This window comes from Ambystoma mexicanum, chromosome 2p (genome assembly GCF_040938575.1).
Source record: "Ambystoma mexicanum isolate Mex_15411 chromosome 2p, UKY_AmexF1_1, whole genome shotgun sequence".
Taxonomy (NCBI): Eukaryota; Metazoa; Chordata; class Amphibia; order Caudata; family Ambystomatidae; genus Ambystoma; species Ambystoma mexicanum.
The window spans coordinates 990,043,951-990,068,418 of record NC_090923.1 but is presented as its reverse complement, the minus strand read 5'-3'; the positions used below and the strand labels follow the sequence as shown (position 1 = coordinate 990,068,418).

Sequence of the window (24,468 nt, the reverse complement as noted above, 5' to 3'; positions counted from 1 at the left end):
ACTATGCATATGGCTAGTTTTCCATATTGCAGACAAATGTCGATCACAGAGGTGTCAAAACAAATATATATGTTTTTTTCCACGGTTGGTACTGCTGCCCGAATGCAGCGTCTCTGACATTGCAAGCCGCTCGTTTGCGGCGTCCTTCGCAACACCGCGTATCGAACTGTGTGATACCCACACCAATATGGCGCCCGCGGCGCTAACACGCATGCGTGGCGTCCTTGACGACCACCCTCATCAGTGATCAGACGAGAGCGACCCGTCTGGGCGACGGGCTGCTCGATTCTACTTTCTCCTCGCAGATGACAAGTAAGGGTTTTGAAAATACATGATATATCGCCACAGATACCGAGCCCATAACGGCATCACATATGGACATTAAATCGTAACGAGACGGTCTTTTAGTTGCATTGAGCACTAGCATTTCCCCTCACCAATCATTCTTATATTTGTTATATGTGCTCGAATTAAGATTTTGACATTTTATTTCATTTCGACATTAGCCCGGGTGTATTCACTACATTGTGGCCTCTAAACTATTTTTCTAACGGGTTCTCCTATCTGCTCTGACTGAGGCTTTCCCTCCTTTTCTCGCAGATGGCTGCAAGGGGGTTGAATCCCGCCACCACTCCTGCGGTTTGGCTGTTGGGAGTCTCACTCCAGACCAGTCCATACTTAAGAGTCCTATCCTCTCGACCACTTAGGTTAGTGGATTTGCTAGCTAATCGCTTTTATTTGAACTACTTTCCAATACACTCATTGATTAGTTTATTCTAATTACTCTTAGGACTCACCAAGAGAATTTATCATGAATACATTATGAAAGATTAGCACATCCAGCCCTGAAGATAGATTAGTTTAATCCGAAACGCGTTGGCACCAAACATCTCCTAGGAGTGCTTTCTTATGTTCAAACTTCACAAGTTATTACCAATGATGTAATTGTGATATAACTTTGTACATTTCTCTGATTGACATTGTTTGGTTTTCCCAAGCATTTTTACAGCTCAGACTGTACCATTGTGTTGAATCACTGTATTGCGACAACTTTTACTGTTCACACACCGCACTGTGTGGTTAACAGTGCAATCTTAAGTGACTTTGATATATAAACACCTGTGTTTCACCTGTTTAACCTGTCTTGAGTCAGTGTGGTTGTTTTCCTCTCTATACTCCAGCAGGCAGACAAATATTGAAATATGGTTATACTGTAACGGCAACGAGACTGTGAATAACCTATGAGCATATATGTACAGTGCTCGCCACAAAAGTACAACCTTACTACCTCAACTATTAGGGATGACTGACTTCATGGAGTAATGGATCAACCCTCTTGATTTGAGATACTTTACCTGGGATATTATCCTGTTAGGAGTGCAGCATTGGGTTTCTGATCGGCAAAGTCCAGGGTGTATTTTGTGTCTCTATATTTTGGATCCCGAGTGGTCTCGAGATCTTCCCAGCTGCACCTGAAGTTTTCTCCTACTCAACTAGACATATTAGCTTCATATTCTTTATACCAGCACTAATTCCTACTGAACACATACCGTTAACATCCAGTAGTGCCTCCCACCTTTTGATTTTTTTACAGCTTAAAAGCAACACACACAATCTGGTGTTCCTCTCCCTGGCATTTCGGTTTCCAGCAGCAACTCTGTGGAAAGTCAACCAGCTCAGAGAGAACGTCCAGGTGGCTTACTTTGGAGTTGATTGGTCCCACCAACTCAAGGGGAGAAGTCCTTGCAGGGGCTTTTGTCGATAAAAATTTGGAGTTTTAGCACAGCTGCAGGGCTTCACTGTGCAAACCAAGGGTCCAGGAGTTGCAGCAGGTGTCCTCTTCAAGTTCTTCGGTTCCTACGTCCAGTGGTCAACTCTGCCTTCCAATCCAAAAGACTTGCCTTTTATTCAGCTCTCTCCCATTCATTCCAGCCCAGCTGTCAGTCACCCAAGAGGTGACTGTCCGTGCCGGACAGTTAGCCAGCCAATCACTACAGAGTGCATTTGGGTCTCCTAGGAGACTAAGCACAGGGGGTTTTGGGCACCTCCTTCACTTCCTGCCCACCTCAGACACCCTGGAGCCAGAGGCTGGCTTCACTCGTGAATCCCGCCAAAGGCAAAGCGAACAAAGGGACCAAACCTGGTTTGGCGCGCAGAGTGAATCTCAAGAAGGACCTTTCCACAAAGAAATGGCGAAAAAAAGGCCATTTTGACAAAAATGGCACCCTTGGGTGTTTTACTGCAGCTGTGAATGCAGCTTCTGGTAAATGCACACCACAGTAGTTAAAAGTAGACCACTGCCACCAGCCATTAATTGAGGAAAGCGTAACATATTTTTTTTTTTAACTTGAGAAGCTAGACAAAGGGGGGATACTAAGTAACCCCTCCAGCACCCTATTGTAAGATAGTGTGTTCTGGGTCTAGAAGGTTATAAATGTAAGTAAAGTCAATTTCACTTTACTGCTCTGGTAAAGAGTAGTTTATCCCAGAGAAGGTATTCAAACCTTTGGGAAATCTGGAAGACTTCCCTGTGTCACTGCACTGAAGGTGCTTTGTGACACAATGTAAAAGATGATGCCCATGGAGTTCGTCAGACTCCACAACCAAAAGAAACTGTGTTCAAAAATCACATTAAAATACTTTAGAGAGTGGGGGGAAAAGGGTCTCGCTCTTTCCAGGTTAAAAAAAATCAAGTCCTCAAAATCCAGCAAAGTAGCTGGGGGTCTCTAAGGTGGAGGGAATTAGCACATTTTCGAGAATTCTCCCTAACACACAATACTCAGTTATCAAACATATGCAGTCACCTTTAAGTTCTTACAAATGCATACAATAATTTAGTCAGCACAAAGGAGATAATGATGCAGTATAATGAAACCAGTTCACAAGAAGGATACCCTCATTTTGTAAATTCTATCCCTATGATGTATGAGGCCTTGTGCCCAAAAGTCACTAAGCTTCTTCTTAGGAGGGGGACTGATATAGGAACAGTTCTTGTGTTGGTGAAATGTTCCAGAAGATATTCAACCATGTTACAGGCCAGTAAAATTATATTCTTATCTTTTAGATGCAAGCTTTTAAATCGGATGATCATAAAGCGATGAAATAAAATTACCAAGGTTTTTTCTATTGCGAACAGGGCGAGGTGAATGCATTACAATTACTAGCCCTCCTGGCTTTGATTTTCCCAGATAACTACGGTATTGTTTGAGGTAGGTTTTCCTGCTGTTTGTTCCTGTGCAGGATGTCTACAGGTTGCAGGGTCGGATTTCTCCATTTGGCTACTGGTACAGAATGCAACCATTGGCAAAGAAGGCAAGCAGGAGTCAGTGATGCAGGACTTTCCTATAAACCCCACAGGACACAAAGAAGCGACTTCCACTGGCGGTCACTGCAAAGCGATGATGGTAGGCGTCTCTCCAGCCTCAATCAAAAAATAACTTTCAGAGTAGGATTCCTTGAAGCTGGAAAGCTGAAACTTGGCAAGAAAGCAACTCGTGGCATGAACTGGCGACCACCGAAGTGCTGGTGATGAAAGCGTAACAGCAACAATTCTACAGAGGTAGCCACCTGGAGAGTTGGTCAGTCAACTGGGTGGTCCAGGGACACTCTGACTGCTAGAATTAGTTGAGACTGGTTGGTCCCACTAGTCCAATAATTCAAGCACTGCTCAGGGCCTTTGCATATCAGGAAGTCCAGCAGGGCTGCACTGGGCCAATCACAGGTAAGGAAGCCAGGCCTCTTCAGAAGTCATCCACGGTTCTTCAGTCATCTGCTCATCTACACAGGATGCTTGGCTCCAACGCTGATCTGAAGAAATGGCTGCAGGAGTCCTCCTTATCCTAAATGCTGGCTGGAAGCCAGTCCAAGCCCTCCAATGGTAAGGGTCACCACCATTCAAACATCCAGCAGTGGTCCAATCAGGGACCACTGTGTGTTTCACTCATGCCCACACCTAGACTCTGCCTCCCCAGATGTGGAGTGGGACCAGAGAGTCCCACCTACATCCTGGGTCCACACACTCCAAGCCAGCAGTAGCCCAAGAAAGCAGCAGCAAATGCATGACCCCTATGAGAGATTGCCTGACCTGACTAGGCAGGAACAAGGCTAAACAATATGGCCAAGGAACAAGCAAAAAAAACTCATGGCGGAACCATTTTAGGGCATTAGCCACGTTAATGGCCATACACAGTAAGCTCTAATGTGCACACTAATATTGCAAACATGATTAAAAGCTATGTGCTGCCACCAGCTTGTCTTTATGCACATATAAAAATAACCAAAAATGTAAACGATTAAGGTGATAAAAAAGTATACCCATGGCATTGTAAGATGCTGTGAGCACTGTCAAAATGTTACCAAAAAGACAAAAGGGAAACAGTTTCCCAGTACTGATAGTCTGAAGGGCTGATACGTTTCCCCATAACCATGATTAGCAATTTAGCTAAATGCCAGGGGAGTCCCTGTAAAGTCAGGACAGGTTCAAAGCAAAACGTTTGTGGGTCCTTAGAATATGGAGGGAAAGTTGCTAAAAGAGAAATCTTTCCCAACACCTGTTGCCTCTTGCTTGGCCTGTGTTGCGCTTGTTGCCTGTTGCTCGCCCTGGGTTGCGCTTGTTGCTCGCCCTGGGTTGCCTCTTGCCGTCCTTGGGCCTCGTTTCACGTAAAAAATGACAGGTCCCGAGTGCTGGTATTTTGGTACTGCATAACAACTAACATCCGTACCAAGTGAAAGAGGTTGGTGCAGTTAAGCTGATGACGAATCAAGTCTGCATACTACCTATCCCCCACGTGTATATCATACCGCGAGGTCATTAAGTGTCAACTGTCCGAGATACCCAAGCGGGATGTATACGAATTTTCCAAAAGCGATACCATAGAAAGACAACGGCACTTCTGTTTCATAATAATCAGAGGAAAAAAGGAGAATAATCTATCGCGTTCTCTCTCAGAAGGGATTGTTTGTGTCTGAGATTTGAAAAAGACATCTCTTGATGAGAAATATTCTGCCTCCGGCGTAAAGAACGTGGAGAGCAATTGTCTGCATGCTGACAGTAGACAAAAAAATATTGTCTTTGACCAGCAACCAAAGGGGTATGCAGGAGTAAACCACTATACTGAAGAAATGTTCTGTCCTGAAGAAGGCCTGAATATCTATGAGGAAAAGACAATAGAGATAGTGTGTAATGTAATTTAAGGCTGAAACATGTCGACGATCTGAATGAGATTATAAATAAGAAGAGCTTCTCCTTTTACTTTGTGTCCTGTAATACCGATTTGTGTATATATGGACACATATTTAGTATCTTTTACCCCGATACCTTCTGTAATATTTGTATAATTTTGAATTGTTTTTTAGGAACAGTTAAAAAATGTTTCATTAAGTAATTTTGACAGTATATATTTTTTAACAATGTGGTTTCATAATGAGATGTTCAAGGTTCCATTGTGTTCTGTCAATTGTCTTGATGCAAATATAAATATTGTGTAAAAACACCACCAATCTAATCTCAGCATAGAGAGGGGTAACCAATTCTTTGTGTTTTGTATGTTTCTTGACTGGAATCTACCATTTGAGAATTGGTCCCCTGTAATAAAAAAATAGACAGAATACCTAATTAAAGTTTAACCCAACTGGTTTAGGCCAGTATAGTTCCCTGACTATCCCGCTCACTCCTGTGAGGGTTGCGGAGGCTGAGTGGCAGTCCAGTGACCAACCAATATGGTTGATCTGACCCTAATCTCCCAGCCCCTTTTAGTGATTAGCTGGCCACGCTTTGGCCAGCCCCTTTGTACAGGCATGTTTAGGTTTAGGCCTGCCCCATTTACACTCGCCTGCTTTTTTGTTCCAATCTGACGACCTGCTAAAAGGAGTTTTCGAGGGGATTGGGTCCTCCGACGTATTCCATATCTATGACAGGCAATGTCCACAGCTGTGCTGCTTCGGAAAATCTTTGGCTCCTGCGTCGATGCGCCGTCCCCGAGGACCTCCTCCGACGGCCGACGTCACCCGATGTGATAAGTAGGACGCACTACGCCCATAGCCTCAGTTCCGTTTTTTCCGCGAACGTGTTTGCTTCGTGAATCTCGGTGCGCCTCGAGTCGTTGGAGTTTGCTGTTTTCTGTTCTCGGTTCATTGAACCTGTTCGGTTTGTTGTGAAGACCTGTTCGTGGCGATGTCTTTCTCATCTTCGACCCCGCGTCCGGGCTTCAAGAACTGCGGGGGCTGTGTGTCCAAGATGTCGGTCATGGACTCGCACGACGCCTGCTTCTGGTGCCTCGGGGAGGCCCACGATACGGACGACTGTGTCGACTGCCAGTCGCTCACTGCAAAGGCCTTGCGGGAACGCAAGAAGAAGCTGACGGTAGGCCGGGTGTCTAAGCCCCGGAAGTCGAGGTCTGGGGGGCTTTCGACCGATGACTCGAGGGGTGACTCTCCGCATCATCGTCGGAAGTCCAGTGGGTCTCTTTCCAGGAGTCGGTCTCGCCACTCCTCCGCCTCTTCTAGGCATTCCAGGAAGCACCGGAATAGGTTGCCTTCCCCGTCCTCTTCTGAGGACTATGCCCGTCGGCGGGTCGCTTATCCCTCCATGCAAGCGACACCGGAGGAATGGGCTTCCTTCGGGAAGCAGATGCTAGCGATTCTGGAATCGCAGGGCACCGGTCCGTCCGCGCCTCCGAGTGGGGTCGGTCGGCACCGGTCGAGAGACACCGCCCGTACGCCTTCGGGCTCGAGTGGTCGGCACGGATCGCGGGAGAGGTCCCGCTTGGACAAGGATAGCCGTTCTCGCCATGCCCGTTCCAGGTCCCGGTCCTCGACGCGCTCAAGACCGCGTGATCCTGTGCCGTCTTCGAAGAAGATGTCGACGCCTGTGGCGCCGAGGTCGTCGACTATTTCTCTCGAGGCTCCGCCTCCGAAGGGGTCATCGATACCGTCGGCGCCCAGGTTGTCGAGAGACACGTTCGGAGCTCCGGCTTCGAGGACTGTGTCAACGCCGCCAGCTCAACGTCGTTGCCTTTTCTGTCGACGCCGGCGCTGACTCGTTCGTCGCCCTCGATGCCTTTAGAGGCGGTGGTGTCGGAGGGGCCCCGTGGCAAGGGGTTTGCCCCTAGAAAGGCTATAGCTAAGGTCCGGCACTGTTTTGGTCCGCAGAGGACTTCCTCTCCCCGCCTGGAGTACATTTCAGAGGGTGATGAAGGCTCTGATGGCAGCCTGGTTCCGGTTCCAGATGACCTTATCTCGGGCCATAGCCAGTTTGATGACCTGAGGCAGTCGCTGCATGATTACAGTGGACTGGACACCTCTCCGGAGGTGGAGTTTTGTCGGCCGGAGCCTGGCACTCATGCCGATTCTTCATATCAGCGCCTTATGTCTCGGGTTACCGAGTACTTTGGTTGGTCAGCTCCCCCAGGGGAGTTCGTTCAGGATGATCTCACGGACATCCTTGATCTCGGTCCACCCACTGACCCGGTTTTGCCTTTTCATATGGTTCTGCAGAGAAGGGTGGCAGCGGCTTGGACTGCTCTGGAGAGTCTCCCGGCAGTGGGCAAGTCTTTGTCGCAAAAATACCATCCAGCCAGTAGCGACCCCTGCTACTTGTCTAGGCACCCCACCCCGGAGAGTTTGGTGGTGCAGGCGGCTACAGCCCCGGCAAAGCAGGCGTTGTATCCTACCATCCCTCCGGATAGGGACGACAAATGTTTTGACGGCTGGGCGAAGAAAGTGTTTTCTTCGGGAGGTATGGCGCTTCCGACGGCCAACTCCATATGTGCCTTGTCTCGTTTCACACACACTCTGTGGAACTGTGTTGCATTAGCGGCTGATCATATTCCCGAAGGGGACGAACGTGATGGTTTCCTTGCTATGGTTCAGGATGGCAAGGATGCTATGTGTGGGGCCGTTCAGTCGGGTTTGGACTTGGCGGATTGTGTCAGCCGGTCCATGGCGGCGAGCACCGTAATGCGGAAGTCTGGGTTCGCTCCTGATGTGCAGTCCCGGCTCCTCAACATGCCTTTTGACAGTGAACACCTTTTTGGCAGGTTGCAGACCTCCAAAGCTGCAGCGAAATCGTTGGGTGCTGCAGTTCGCCAAACTCCGCCTTTTCGTCCTAGGGGACAGCAATGGAGAGGAGGTTCCTTTCGCTATTACTCGTCCGTCAGTAAAGCGAGAGGAGCTAGCAGTCAAAGAGGCCATCGTAAGAGTGCCAGAGGTGGAAACAAAGGTACTCGAGGTGCCAAGGCCGCTCGGGCAGTTGCCTCTTTGCCCTCAGGCAACGCCGCAGCTGCTACCACTCAGTCATGAGGCCAGGTCCCATGGTTCGCCAGTTGGGGGAAGGCTGGCGCAGCATCTTGTATAGTGGCAAGCCATTACTTCGGATTTGTGGGTTCTGGAGATCATAACCCATGGCTACTATCTTCCTTTTTAGCAGAGGCCTCACGACAATCCACCAGGGAACCTCTCTTTGAAGAGTCCGGATCTGCTCCTTGCGCAGGAAATTCAAGCCCTGCTGGAGAAAGGTGCCATAGAACTAGTGCCTGTAGCGGAGAGGAACAAGGGAGGGTATTCCCCTTATTTTTTGATTTCAAAGAAAGACGGGGGGATTGAGACCCATCATGGACTTGCGCGGTTTGAACAAACTTCTCAGGAAGGACAAGTTCAAGATGGTGACTTTCTCAAGTCCTCCAGGCCCTTCAACTTCAGGACTGGTTGGTGTCTCTCGACCTCAAGGATGCTTACTTCCATGTGCCGATCCATCCCAAGCACAAGAAGTACCTGAGGTTTGCGGTTGGCGACTTGCACTTTGTTTCGGGTCCTGCCGTTCGGATTGACCTCCGCCCCGAGGGTTTTCACCAAGCTCAAGGTGGTGGTGGCAGCGCATCTCAGGAAAGGGGGATTCAAGTCTACCCCTACCTGGACGATTGGTTGATCAGTGGGAGCTCTCCCGAGCAAGTCCTGGATCATCTGTCCGTCACCTGCCACTCCCTTCACAGGCTGGGCTTCTCCCTCAATTTAAAGAAGTCCCATTTGACACCAACGCAGCGGCTCCAGTACATCGGAGCAATGCTCGACACGTCCCTGGGGCAGAGTTTTCCTCCTCGGGTGAGGGCTCTTCACATTCAGCAGATGGTGCACAAGTTTCAGTTTGCCCAGAATCTCCCAGCGTCCGAGTTATTGAGACTGCTCGGCCTCATGGCATCCAGCATTCTTCTGGTGCTAGTGGCTCGTCTGCGGATGAGATCTTTGCAGTGGGCACTCAAGCTCCAGTGGTCTCAGTCCTCCGGCAGGCTGTCGGACCCTGTTCAGGTGCCGGCCTCGGTAGCCCGGGACCTTCTGTGGTGGGCCGTCGAGGGCAATCTGATGAAGGGGGGGCCCCATTTTGGCTGCCCTAGCCGCAGGTGACAATCGTGACGGACGCATCCCTCACGGGATGGGGAGCTCATGCCAACGAGTTGACAGTCAGCGCTCGTTGGTCTCCGTCGGAGTCCAGACTCCATATTAATCTGTTGGAGCTGAGGGCCGTCAGGTTAGCCCTGAAGGCTTTTCTGCCGACTGTGCACGGAAAGAGTGTCCTGATTCTGACGGACAACACGGTGGCCATGCACTACATCAACAAAAAGGGGGGGGGGGGGCAGGGTCACCTCCGCTGTGCAGGGAGGCGATGCAGCTCGAGTTCTGGGCATCCAGCTGGAAGTTTCGTTCTCGGCGGTTCATCTGGCCGGAGACGACAACGAGACGGCAGACGCTCTGAGCAGGCAGAGCACGATCTCTCACGAGTGGGTGCTGGCTCAGGAGATTCTCCTGGAGATCTTCGCCCTTTGGGGGACCCCTCAAGTGGATCTCTTCGCCTCCAGTGTCAACCGGAAGTGCGAAAGGTTTTGCTTGCAGGAATTTCCTCCAAAAGGAGCCTTAGGAGACGCGTTCGTGGTGGAGTGGTCATTCCCACTGCTGTACGCATTTCCTCCAGTCCCCGTCATCCCGCAAGTGCTGCGGAGGTTACGGAGGTTCGGTTCCCGGATGATCCTCATTGCTCCGGCATGGGCCCAGAGGACGTGGTACCCGGACCTTCTAGACTTGTCCATCTGCCCTCCATGTCGTCTTCCCTACCGAGACGATCTGCTCTTACGGGAGTGGGTTCAGGTTCTCCATCCAGAGGTCAGATCCCTCAATCTTCACGCTTGGCTTCTGAAAGGTTGAGGTATAAGGATTGGGACCTCCCTGAAGACGTGGTGGAGGTGTTGCTCTTGGCCAGGCGGCCGGCAACAAAGTCTCTGTACCGTTGCCGTTGGAGAAGGTTCTGCGACTGGTGCAGAGTACAGAATGTGGATCCTTTTGAATGCGACATTCCCATGGTTTTATCTTTTTTGCTTTCTTTGGCCCACAGGGGCTTGCAAGTGGGGACCATTAAAGGTTACCTGGCGGCGTTGTCCATATTTAAGCGCTTGTCTGAAGTGTTCCTATTTTAAGATTTCTTTAATTTCGCAGTTTTTGAAAGGGCTCACTAATGTGTTCCTTCCGTCACCTTTTTTGGTGCCAGGTTGGGATTTGAACCTTGTTCTTAAGTTTCTTATGGGTGCTCCGTTTGAGCCTTTACATTCTTGCCCTTTGAAGCGGTTGACTCTGAAAACTGTGTTTTTGGTTGCGGTTACTTCCGCTCGCAGAGTGAGTGAGTTACAGCCACTTTCAGTTAAGCCACCCTTCACTGTGTTTCACAAGGACAGGGTTGTCCTTAGAGTTCGTCCTTCTTTTCTTCCGAAGGTGATTTCGGATTTTCATTTGAGCCAGAAGGTTGTTCTTCCGGCGTTCTATCCTCCTCCACATCCTGGTAAGGAAGAGGAGAGGCTCCATAGGCTTGATCCTCGGAGAGTGTTGAGCTTTTATATTTCGCGCATGTCCCGGGTCAGAGTGGATGATCAACTTTTCATTGGTTACGCTGGAAAGCGTTTGGGACAAGCTGTGACAAAACAGACTGTCTCGTTGGATTATTTTAGCCATCTCCGAGTGTTACCGCTTGGCAGGTAAGGACCCTCCGGCTGGCTTGCGGGCCCATTCTACCAGAGGAGTGGCTGCGTCTACTGCCCTGCAGAGGGGAGTTCCTATTCGTCACATCTGTGATGCAGCCACCTGGGCTTCAGTACATACTTTTGTACGTCACTATTCCCTTGATTACATCAGAGGGCAAGATCTGTCCTTTGGCAAGGCAGTTCTCTATTCTGCAATTTGATTGGGCATGCTAAATTTGTATTCTAAATTCTTTCTCACCTCCTTGCTTGGTACTGCTTTGGGAGTCTGTCATTGATATGGAATACGTCGGAGGACCCAATCCCCTCGAAGAACAAGTTACTTTCTTACCTGGTAACGTTCTTTGGATGGGATGGTCCGACGACGTATTCCATATCGCTTCCTCCCTGCCTTCCCCGCTGCAGGATTTCTTTTGCGATTGCAGCTTGCGTTCCGCAAGTCCTTGTGTGTCTGACTGGCAGAAAACTGGTGGCACACGTTCTGGGAAAAAACTATAACTGAGGCTATGGGCGTCGTGCGTCCTACTTATCACATCGGGTGATGTCGGCCGTCGGAGGAGGTCCTCTGGGACGGCGCATCGATGTCATCGACGCAGTACGCAGATGCCAAAGATTTTCCGAAGCAGCACAGCTGTGGACATTACCTGTCATAGATATACAATACGTCGTCGGACCATCCCATCGAAAGAACGTTACCAGGTAAGAAAGTAACTTGTTCTTCTTGCAGATTCCTGCCAAAGCTGCCATATTGTGAATACGTGGTAATTGCACTGGCTTAGGCATATCCTAGTTTGGGTGTTTTGCTTTTAAGGGGTGTTAAGGTTAGATTTTCATGTATATACCAAATCACCTCCACATGCGAGACCCCCAGCACTTTTTGCTGGACTTGTGGATACTTTTTCTATGTTCCTGAGTGTGGGAACCTTTTTCACCACTCGCCCTTTCTTTTGCTCTTTTGCTCTTTCTGACTCTCCATAGTTTATTTTTGAAACTGTCCTTCCCTATCATTTTTTGGGTATCTACATTTTATTATTGCAGCACACAGAACTTTATTTTGCTGGGTAGCCCTTTGGGCTTCACTTTTTATTTTTCCTTGACTTATCTTGCAGAACACATGTTCTCAAGGGTAGCGAGGGATGTTCCTCTCCTTTACATGATATGTTGTGAGACCAGCACACCCCACCTTATGTGGAGTGCTGGGGTAATATATGATATGCCCTTTCTCACTGCTCCTGTAGCGTTTGTTACAGTGACAAGTTTACTATTATGGCTGGTGGCAGTGGACATACCTCACTGAATTTTGTGTGTATTTTTTTACTCGCCGTCTGTCAAACCAGCTGCGGTAATGCACAGAATTCTGCTATAATGCTGGCTTCTTTGTTTTCACCATTTTTAGTGTGCTTGTCCTTTCTTGGTCCTGCCTGCTTCTGCTGTCCTGGGTCGGGGGAGGGGGGGGGTCATCCTGCATGTTCTTTTGTCTTCGGCAGGAGCCCTTTGTCTAGTACGCTGAGGGCCGGAGTGTCTGTGAAGGCAGGAACTGAGGCATTAGTCTGAAACTCGGCTCACCTTTGTCTTCTGGTGTGCCTGAGAGAATCCACTCCTCACTGGGGGGGTTGGCGGTCCTGATTCGACAACCACCTGCCCCTTTCTGTAAACTTCAGGGAGAGTTTGCAGAGGTTGTGTGTGGGTTTCTGTATGTCTGGCCTGGATCCTGGAACTGAAGACAAATCGACCACTGGAACAGAAGATCTGATGAAGACTGCTCTAGCTACTTCCAGCGATGCCTGCTGTGTAACCGCTGCCAGTGCTGATCCCTTTTTTGATGCAACAGAGGAGTCCCGAAGACGATGACTCCAACACATAGACTGGTGGGACCAATCGGTCATAAAACCTGCATTTCAAGCTATCCCACGACAAGCATTGACCTTCCTGGGCGGCAAACCTCCAATACCCTGGAACCTTAAGCCAGAGTGCTGTGCAACGTCTTATGAAAAACAAATCCTGCTGAAACTTTGGACTCCTGCTGGACCTCCGAAGACACGATTCCACTCCTTGAAGTCCTCTCACTAGAGTTCTGGACTGAGATAGCGAGGCGAATTTGATCGGCAACGACTGTCTTTCATCTGGTCCCTTGAAAAGGGCACCAAAATCACTAAGCCACGAGAAGCAGTGAAGAATCCTTTGTTGGGAGCCTTTTCTCTCAACTGCTGCAAGTTCCCATCCAGTGTCCTCTGCTGCTGCATTGTGAAGGCCTCTGTCTGCAAGCTTTTCTTCACTGCTGAGGTACTGTGTGGCTGAAGGTAATACTTACCTTAAGTCTTGTCGCTCCTGTGTGGCTAGGGTGGGGATTTGTGTGTTTGGAGAATTTGCCCGTACTGTTCGCCCAGGCCTAATGCTGGAACACATCTAGGGAGCCTTCTACAAAGTCCCTGAACACTTTCAACTACCTCTAAAATCTGTACTCACTTGTTGGACAAGAAATCCTGACCAGCCTACTGTTGGCCACTGGTCCACCAGTGTCCGCTTTCTGCCTCTGAGATCACTCATGCCTTAGAATAGGGAAGGACTTCCAAAGTATATGGCCGCTGTTAGAAATTATAACAATGGTACTTACTTGCTATGGTGTTAGTGCTGTAACTGTATCTCTGAAAGAGAATGCGTTACAAAGTTCTTACCTATGAGTTCCTTATAACCCCTTTGAAATGTATACCAAGTTATTTACTTACCTTTGAATTGTGTTCCACTATTCTAGCAAGTAAGAGTTGGTATTGCTGTAATATTCCTGAAAGAGAATAAATGTATTGATGTATTACCTATAGGATTTTACTTGCCTTGAAAAGCATACTGGCATTTTAAATGTAACATTCGGTTCATACTTAACTTGAACTGCTTACTGCCTTTCTAAACATTCAGATAGTTTTTGCTTACCTTAGAATTGTGTTCTACTGTTCTGAAAAGTAACATTGGTATAACTACATATTCCTGGAAAAGAAATTGTGAGTTAAACCAATACGGTTGTACTCTTTTAGAAAAGTGTATTGGCATTCTGTAATCCTACAGAGGGACACCTATACACCGTGGTAGCAATGACCGAATAAGCACCAGCCTAACCAGGTCATCAATATCAACTCCAGCCCAGGATCTAACAGACTGGGCACACAATTCCCTAACTTTAGCCTTGAAAAGGACCGTTTAGGTCGAAACACGTGTCGGCTGACCACTTCGGACTATCTGTCTTAAAACACTAATAAAACCACAATTGGTTTTCCAAACATTTGTGTAGATATCAGTCCGCCTTTAGATATGGTTTACAACGGTTTCATTTTATCTGTGGCTATACTGTATTAATATGTGACTGTGCATTAATACTTATATATTGCCCTGGGAGTGTAAATGATTGTGGGTTAATGCAATAGGCTGTAAGGATTTTGGTATGGTTCTTGTTGGTTAAATTGTCTATTTTCCTTTTTAATCCCATACCATGTGTTTGGTGCCGACCATCAGGTCTAGGGCCTTCCACATACACTAGAGTTATGGTGTATCTTTAGGACACCACACTTAAACCATAAATATTCTGTTGTTTTGCACAGTTATCTCCCTGTTATTTTTTGTTGGTGCTAATTTCTAGTAGAGGGCCACAAATGGACATTGGGATTAAGAGAGTCCTTGTATAGGGATTGTTTTTTATTATTTGGTATCTTTTTAATCCTGTGTATTAATTCCCAAAGTACTTAATTGAACGGATAGTTTTATATGTTACTTTTATTAAAGGATATATTTTTCATTATATTGTAGTAGTGTATTTTCTATAGTTGTGTGTGGACTAATTGTACTTTTGTGGCGACCTACTACCCCTAGCTGCAAGTAAATCCTTGTTGCTCCCATCAAGTTACCTACTCTGACAGGATTGGCTTCCATTTCTTGCCAGGCATATTAGCCTTCCCCATAGTTGGTGGATAAAGCATCCTCAACGGAGAGTGGTAAAAATGCCTTAATAGACCAAAGGACAAAATTATATTCAAGACCAACTCCATTGTGTTTAGATTGATTCACGGTATCACCTCTGAAAATCAATAGGTGGTAAATGCCTAGTGATGTAGGAAGCTCTAGTCTGGATAACCTGGATTTAATGTCTGGATTTTCTTCATGCAGAACCTGAATTTCCATGCTTTAAAAAGCTATTTAAAACGATTTGTTCTGGTATTATCTCAATCCGAGTGTGTTTGTTTTGTTTTATTCGTATTTATATAGCGCACAACAGCCCAAGGAAATTGTGGCACTTGTTACAGTACACAGCGTAGTTACTTAGTTACATGGTCATTAGCAATATATATACAGGTTGCAATATAGTTACATAGTCATTAGCAGTATATATACAGGTTACATTATAGTGACAGCATTGTAATGTCTTGGGTAGTGTTAGTTTTATATAAACATATTGGACAACACCACCAGGGTGCAAGGATGAACGTGCCCGGGGGCGGCCAGTATGGCTACATGAGGATCCTCGGCACCATCAGCCCATCTTCTGCAGCAATCTTTCAGGAGCAAAGCATAAAATAAGCAGTGCTGCATAGCAATTTGCTGTGCAATTCTGTAGGTTGGCTAATTAAATTGATGCTTGTGTAGCAAAGCGAGCTATTCAGGTTACCCAGTCAAATTCCTCTCTTGCCCTCGGGGCTATCGCCATCCTCTTTTCTCTGTTCACTGCAAGTTCAAAGGGGCTAATGGAGAGAGAGTGCAGCAGTAATCGTCTCCTCCTCTCATACGTGCCAAAGGCATATGTGGGAGTGCTAGGCAAGCTCCCCCCCCCACCCCTGTTTTCAAATAATTGAAAACCAGTAGTAATCAGGATGCTACTTCATAAGCTAACTGAACTATATCCTGTCTGGTAAAGACCTGCAGTTCCATTCCTAATCATGTAAGTTTTTACACAATGCATAGTTGCAGTTTTGCTACTATAAAACACTGCATTGTCTCTATGCTTTACAGTAAAGTTTAGGTTAGTGTATCTAAATCTCAGTGTCGGCTATATTTCAATTTGTTGGGGAAGATGCATCACATTCAAAAGTGAACACTTTTGAAAATGTACATGATTAAACGGCCACATGCTTTTGATGGCAAACCAATTGTGACTTGCTGTTTGTATACATCTGTGCAACAGTGGCTCAACCCAGAAGATGATCCCTTACTCCTTGACATTCTATCTCATCACCCTGTTGCTTTATACCAGATGCCCTGAAAGTGACATGGCAGCAAACTACATTACTTTACCTAGTTGTCCCAGGTATCTGCCTGCCATGCCATCTACTCTGCTAAGTTTTAATTTCTTTCCTCTTACATAATGAATACACAAAGCTGACTAATTGTTTACGCAAAGTAGTGATCAATAGTTCTATCCAGTCTGTACATCTACAGATCTCCTGCAATACCATACACTGAAGTTAGCCTCCAGAGCTCGCTTTGCTCTATGATCATGATTGCATTATATATTTGCATCGGGGGAGAGAGCTGGCCAAACTGTTTTCTTTAAGAATTTGCAAGTCTCACTCAACTCACTGTCGGTCTTCAGCGCTACGTAAAAATACTGTATTGATGCTCCTTTTATGTCTAGGTTACAAATACATTCTGATGACATAAATAATGTTCGTCGAACGTTGCTAATAAAATGGGTTTGTTTGCTAATCAAGAACATTTTAATTAGCAAACTCTGCTGATCAATTTTTGAAAACGGATATATGCCTTGAGTTCAGGTGCAGATCTGAGGAATGTACAGATTTTCCCACTGAAAAGATATGTATGCAAAGGCTGGCCTTAGCTAGTCCACGTATTGCACTCAAAGGGACCACCCACGGGTTTTGGTTGCCCTAATAACTGCTGAACAGTTGCTTTCACACTGAATGTAGGTGGAGGATTTCAAACCAGTCTACAACAGTTTAAGCTACGTCAAGTGTTTCTTTCGGAACCCAGGATGAGCACACCTCTGCAAAATAGCCAATTTGGCCATACCTCGTGGTCTCCATATACAAAGGGGTGGCCCAAAGCAAGATGGCCAAGAGTAGGGCTTAAAATGCATTAATACCCCAAAGACTACTTTATAGGTGCATTGGGTTACTAATGTGGTACACGTGGTTACAACCCTGGTGTACCCAAAACTGAATCGCAACTGCCACAGGCCTTCTCCACAATACATTTTGATGAAATCACTCTGGGGCCAAAATGTGGTGCTTATAAAGCACTGCTGCTCTGACGTCCATATGGGCTACTAAAAGTAATACACTAGACAAGGGTTGCAGTGAATGGGGGAACCTTGACTTCTCCTCTACTTTGTGGGCTTCCCTCTGTAGATTTCTGCCAGTACCCTGCTCTCCAAACTCATTTTCCTTGTATTTGTTCACATTTCTTCCAACATCTCACTTGCTATGGCCTGATGATCCACCTGGTGTCTCTGCCTCTTTAGACTTCCCACTGTAGGGTGTGATGGTAACCCATCTTAGTTGGAGTAACCTGCCCCTAAGGAGTGAAATCAGCAGCTAATTGGCAAGTGTTCCCTCCCACCTTGTTAAAAAGGTTTTTCAGTCACTTAAGGCATTTGGTTCTTAAAAGCCAAACTTGGAGGACCTGCAAAGGTTTACCACAAACTTGTAACCAAACTCTCACTTAATAGTGAGACTAAGCAGTAAACCTTAAACGAAGGAGATCAAGGGTTTGGTGTAAAATTCAATTAACACACACAGAGATTGTCAATCAATAGATTGTACACACAGGTAAGTATGCTTAATTTATTTTTTAATTATTTAATTTGAATTTATAAAGCGCTCAGCAGCGCTTGGGCATCGCTGCGCTGTTACAGGTTACTTGCTTAGACGAACAGTAGTTAAGGTACATTTTACATATTTTACATCTTTTTACATTTTACATGTTGCATATTGAATACAGTATGTTTCAATTTACAGGGGGAGTTTCTACTCATAGACAGGTGGGATGCTTAGCACACAAGAGCCACAATAGGATTTTGCGTATTGGGCGGTGTGTGATTGTGGTAAATTGTCTAATGGAAGAGTTGAGTTTTCAGAGCCTTATGGAAAGCTGAGCGTGATGTTTCTTTTCTGAGATCTGGTGGTAGTGCGTTCCAGTTTTTTGGGGCTAAGCCTCCTGCTTTGCCTCTTCTGAAGGTTGGGACCATGAGCTGGTTGCAGTGTTGGGTTTGCTTGGGCCTTTCTGAGGTGGCGTGGTTAATGGTTTCTGAGAGGTAGGGCGGGTCTGTATTGGCGAGGCATGAGTGTGTGATTGAGAGTGCTTTAAAAAGGATGTGTTCTTTAACTGGGAGCCAGTGGGCATCCCTCCTTACTTGAGAAATGTGCTCCATTTTAGGAAGGCTGAAGACAGCTCTGATAGCGTTGTTTTGTGTGGTTTGGAGTTTCTTCAGGTTTTTTGAGGATGTGCTTAGGAATAGAACATTACAGTAGTCTAACCTTGCACCTACTGTGGCTCTGGCTAGAGACGGGCAGTTTTTGGGGAGAGGTAGGGTTTGACCGCGTTTATGATCTTTGTAGTTAGTGCAACCGATGAGGCGATAGCGCTAACTTGCCTTGACATAGACAGGGTCGCGTCTATGTATAATCCTAGAGTTTTGGCTGCCGCTGATGTTGCAATCGTGGTGTTGTCAATGATGAATGACGAGTATTTGCTGTCAAGTTTGTTGAGGATTTGTTTGGGACCTACCATGAGTATTTATGTCTTATCTCCATTGAGACAAAGGCCATTAGCCACCATCCAGCATAGGTGTTGAGTGTGGCGGTGTCTTGTTCATAAGAGCCGGTGAGTGGGAGAAGTACTTGCGTATCATCGACGTAGTTGGTGTACGTTACTCTGTGATCGTCAAGGTCATTGAAGAGTGGGAGAGTGAAAATGTTGTAGAGGGTTGGAGGTGCAGGACCCCTGCGGGACTCCAGTGTATGGGTGGCGCAGGCTTGATCAGAGAATACTCTCATAAGCCTGTTTTCCAAAAAGGTGATCCAGGAAGTGGCTTGCTTTGAAAAATGGGCTGCCTCCTTGAGGTGTCTGCATATGGTCTTGTGATCTACCAGATCGAAGGCTGCAGACAGATCAAGGAGCAGTAGTAGAACTGGTTTCGCTTTGTCTGTGGTTTGTTCAATTTTCATTTTCAGGTTGAGTAGGGTGGTCTGTTCCGTGCTGAGGTCTGAAGCCTGATTGGGTCTTGCCCAGGATGCTGTTTTCTTCCAAGAATTGTTGGATTTGGAGGTATGCGGCCTTGTCCAATATTTTAAGCAGAAAAAGCACAGTGGTTATCGGGTTAGTTGTTGGGCATGTCTGGATCAAGTGTGTGTTTTATTTATTTATTTTTCTTTTTTTCTTTTTAGAAGCAGGCGCACACAAGCCTCTGAGGGAATTGGGGACGATGCGGAGGAGAGTGATGCATTGATGATAGTTGTGATCAGTGGGTCTAGAGGTTCTGCACAGTCTGAGTGCTTTTTGATGCCCCGGCTGTGGGCCTGGACATGCAGAGGGTTGGTTTTGGGCAGGGTGCTGAGATTTTTTATTTTCTCTTTAAGGGTGTGTATTTTGTGCAGCATAGCTTATTGTATATTGTTGCACAATGTTTCGTCTTTGATCGTTTCCTGGGTGTTGGTGGGGGCGGGAGGGGCGGCAAGCTCTTTATAGATGGCAAATAGTTCCTTAGCCTCAGAGTTTGCATTGGAGATTCTAGTGTTGTATGAAGTGGCTTTGGCGCGGGTTATTTCTTTTTTGTAGCGGGCTGCCAATGTTTTGTATGCCTCTAGGGTGGGTTAGGACGGGCATGCATTCCATGTGGTAAGAACTGCTCGCTTGAGTGTTCTTGGGTCTGATAGCTCCTTGGTAAACCAGGAGTTGGCATGTTTCCTAGTTTTGGCTCTCTTCTTGGTTAGAGGCGCAATGGCAACAATGGCTGCTTTGATAGTAGAGTTGTACATGTCATCTAGAGCAATCGGGTCTGTTGTGGAGGGTGGCCTCAGGGCTGGTGCCTCCTCTAGGATGGGGCGAAGTCTTTCTTTGGTGAGGAGTCTAGCTGATCTGGTTATGGCTGGGGGGGTGGGGAGGGCTGGTGCCTTATGCTTGGGAGTGGTTTTGGTGGGATGAAGAAGTGAATGGTGGTCAGTCCATGGGCAGGACGTAATGGAGCTGATGTCTATGGCACAGTTGTGGTGTGTAATCCAGTCGAGTACACAACCTTTGGTGTGGGTAGGGTCAGTGACTCTTTGGCTGAAACCTAGGTCAAGTCAAGGAGAGCCTTCTCTAGGGCTTCACTTTGTTTGTCCTTGGGGTCGCTGAGTCCGAAATTGAAGTCGCCTAGGAGGATGGCTTTGTTGTTTTTGAGGTCTTTTCCTATCTGGTGGAGAAGGTTGGCTTGGAAGTCTAGCAGTGGGCTAGGCGGACGGTAGATGGCATGCATGGTAATGGTTTCGTTCGGGGAGAGGGCCAGTTCGATCGATGGTGAGTCTGTGTGCTTAAAAGTATGCATGTATGAAACCAAACCAATAGAAAGTAAGTAAAGCTGTATGGATTTATACAAAATATACATAATCACATCTTAATTAATTATAAAACATGAGTACATTCAGAGTAATGTCTGAAATATATCCCTAAATGTGTTTAAAACATTCTTTACAATTACATTATATTTCCCATTCTATATATATTTCTTTTAAAATAAGACCTTTTCATATGCAGAACATTCTAGAGTATATAAAAGTAAGCTAGTTTTAATAAATTGCATTTAAAACTTATCACAGCAATGGTTAGTGACATTTTATTTCTTGTAAGAATACACAGTAACTAAGCTATCTGCAGAATGTACAAACTTATTAAACATATTTCTTCACTTAAAGCAGCACATCCTATAATCAAGTGTTGTAAATTTATTTTTCATCCAATTTAAAAAATTGACATTGTTCAATCCCTTCTGCTTGCAGACATCTTCTAGTATTTCCCCTATTGGCAATATATTCAAATTTAAAACTCATGAATTGAGAGCCCCAAATGGCATTTGGAAATATGGCTATGTAGTTAGGTAGAACATAAAGACCTCTAATATCTGTGTTCAGGTGGGTGAAAAGTTTATAAGCAAAAACATTATCTCATGTTTTACACCAATCACTCTGAAATAATGCTGTCTTGGTTTCCATGGGGTTAAAGATTAAAGTGTCAATATTAAATTGTACTCTATTTTAAAACTAACAAGGGGAGCCCTTACGTTTGTAATCATTACGTTGTTAAGGTCCAGATAAAGGGTCTCCCCTTCCTATAATAACATTTGACTGATTGCAGTTTCTTTCAATGGTACCTTCCTTTGATTGAAACAAGTGCTAATTTGTCTCCTATAACACTAATCGGAACACAATTTGGCAATGATAGCACTCCTCCAGCTTCTTACTTAAATTGTATCTAGATCAATATTCTTTGGCGGGTGTTTAGCCTCCAGACCATATGTCAGGGCTGGTATCACTTTACTTTTATAGAATGTTATAAGGTTCAGCATATAGAATCTACCATATATGATCATCTTTTTCATCTGACTTGCAGATACTGGCTTTTTCTTCAATAGACATCATATTTGCCCCTTGGTTCGAATAGACTGTGTCTGAAACCCAGGTTCCTCGGCTGTAGTAAGTCTGGATTAATCTAATCGCCATTTATAATCACTTTTTTTATGCCACAGTCTAGTGAGAGCCTGGGTAGAGAATGCCGATATAATGCAACATCCTACCCCTGCCTGGAAGGAAGACTGTCAAATGAACAGTGACGTACAAGGGCTTAAACATCATGGTCAGCCACTTTGCTTACTTTAGTGCACAAATGACTTCCGCGTAGTAGAAAAATAAGGGTATAGAAGTGTGCCCAGGAAAGGTAAAAATAAAGGTACCAGTGTACCAAGCCTGTGTGGGCTTCACATAGCATCGGAAAAATACCCATGGTCTTGGCCCCATATACCACCTCCTGGGTCACCATTGCAGAACAGGTAGTGTTCCTAGGTCCCCCAGTGTAACTCACACCCCTATCCCAAACAGCCCACATATGACTGTCACAGTAGCTAGCAATATTCTCAGTAATGGCATCTTTTGGTTAAGCTTTTTTTTCTGGTCCAGTCTCTCGATCAGGTTTGCCAATGAGTTTTGACAGTCGGAGAAAGGATTAAGGGTACCGTTACCACCATGAAGCCGTTTCTCCTACATTGAATGTTTTAGTTTAGCTTTATTCAGAAATAATGCATTCCTAAAAACAAATATACATTAATGAAAACCTTCATGCACAATCTGAAGCCATTAAAATATAAAAATCGTGTTGAAAAATTAACAGGCTAAGAAGTTAAAAATGTATAAAACCAGAATGTTGAGCTAACCTCAAAGTTACAAAAATGTATTCTAATATACCAGGCGCATTGAAGAATGTTTGATATCCAAAAGCCATCTTTCTGCATACTGCCCAGTTAAAAAAAAAATACCCTAGCATCTATTGAATTTTAAGCCCCATTTTTAATTAGCAGATCTAACCTCTATTTCCTCCTGACTGTGGAAAACGATGAACATTTTAGTAAGAAATGTTTATCATTTACTTCCAAGATTTCCTAAATTGTTCCTTTTTTTAGATATCTGCAGAACAAGCAGCAAGATGGAGCTCTGTGTAACCCCCCCCCCCCCCTCTTACTGTTAATACTGGGTTCGTTAGTGGGCCAACTAGTTCTAAATAACACATTTGCCATTATATCCACTAAGCACATAACGTGGCAGTGTCCTATATTAAAATCTATGCAAAGCGGTGCGAATCTAAAGCGTTGGTGCAGTGTTTGTTTAACTTCTGCCCATATTTGTGAGCCATGTTGCCCTCTGGTTGCCAAAAATCTCTGTCCCAGATCATTAATGCCACAGAGCTTGTGATATTCCAAACGCAACACTTGGTATGACATTACTGTTTTTTTTTTTAATAGGCTTTCCCATTATATTGATTTTCCTGCTCATCTTAATGATGCCTGACAGTCTTGGCAAATTAATGGCCTCCAACTAGTATTCGCCCCAGATTTCCCCGACTCTGGCATACAGCTATTTTTATGGCCAGTAGTATTGCTCCATTGGTATGGGGCTACAACTCATAAGGAAAAGCGAACTATAGCACTTCTGCTGGAAGAAGCAATGGAAATTAAGCTGCTCTCCTGCATACACACAATTCTTATAATAACGTGGTCATCTGCCAATGCTTATCGTCTTGTGCTGCATGTTATATCTTATTTCTTCCTGCCACAACCTAGATTTTGGTGGAACCAGGCTAGCAATTTGCATCTCGGTTAGCCTCGTACTTCGATATGCTTAATACACCAAGACATCTGTCAGTTATGTTTCACCATTGTTTATTTTGCTCCAACTAAATGTACTTTTGTAATCTTCTTTGACAACAGGAACACGATAACAAAATGATTTGTCATGGAAGAATGAGACGAGGACTGCACCTATAAGGAGAGTGTTCCATCTGGGTTTTATTCAACACAACTGTGTATCGGAACACAGGATTTCCCAAGTGCCTGGCTTCAATGTAAAAAGGCAAAAGAAGCCAGAGGAGGCTTCTCATGTGTCTGGGACCTCCTTACCATGACCGGTGCAAATATAGATTAAAATGTCTTCAAGGTGTTGCTGTTGACTGCTCTCTGAGCCCAAGTGACTATTGCAGCCATGTTGCTGAAGCATCTCAGGGGTTAAAATATAGGCTGAGAGCAATTGCAGTTCGTATGACTAATACTTTATTCGGTTATGGTCGCTAACAATCATCATGTGACAAAAAGACATTTTATGGGCTGCTACAAGACATAATTGGACCTTAAGAGAATGTATGGGATACTACAGAGACCTCCAGCGTTTCCAAGCATTAGTAGCAACTCTTCTCAAGACTGTTACTGCTTGCGATAAAGGTTTGTCTTGGTTTGGTGGAATGAACTCTGATGTGATCATATTTGAAGAGGATCTCCGCCCATCAAAAACTGCTTTTCACAATCCAACTCCATCTGGTATTTAAGTGGGGACCACTTCACTTTTTTTGTGTGTTTGTGGAAATGCATCACATTTGTTAATAAAATGCTGCTTTTAATTTAGTTTGGGTGGCTGTGCTTAATTTCCAATTCCTATCAGAAAGTGTCAAACCTGTGCACTCTATAGCCTGACAAAGATGGTGGCTTTGTTTTAGTGCTCTAGCAAGCGCTGTGCAAGTTTGCATTTACAATTTTTGCAAAAGATCTCAGGTTGTGGTCAGGTGCACTGGTCTTTGGTTCAAAAGAGCTACAGGGTGCTCATGGTAAAGGATCCAAAGGTTTGTGACAGGCTAACACGATGGCGATTGGCGCTCATTAACTTCTGACATAGATGCCTGTCTCTGGACAATCGTGCCAGGACTGTGCAATGTTTACGAT

The 24,468-nt window shown here is 45.5% G+C and overlaps 1 protein-coding gene across 1 annotated transcript in view; it reads left to right on the top strand.

Annotated features, from left to right (window-relative positions):
• Nucleotides 1-24,153, top strand: part of SART1 (spliceosome associated factor 1, recruiter of U4/U6.U5 tri-snRNP) — a 1,237,846-nt gene extending 1,213,693 nt beyond the window's left edge. Inside the window, exon 20 of the mRNA XM_069644803.1 lies at nucleotides 23,467-24,153. Coding sequence (XP_069500904.1) covers nucleotides 23,467-23,485 — 19 coding nt within the window. The 3' untranslated portion in view covers nucleotides 23,486-24,153. The remainder of the gene's footprint in view (nucleotides 1-23,466) is intronic.
• The last annotated feature ends 315 nt before the right edge of the window (nucleotides 24,154-24,468 follow it).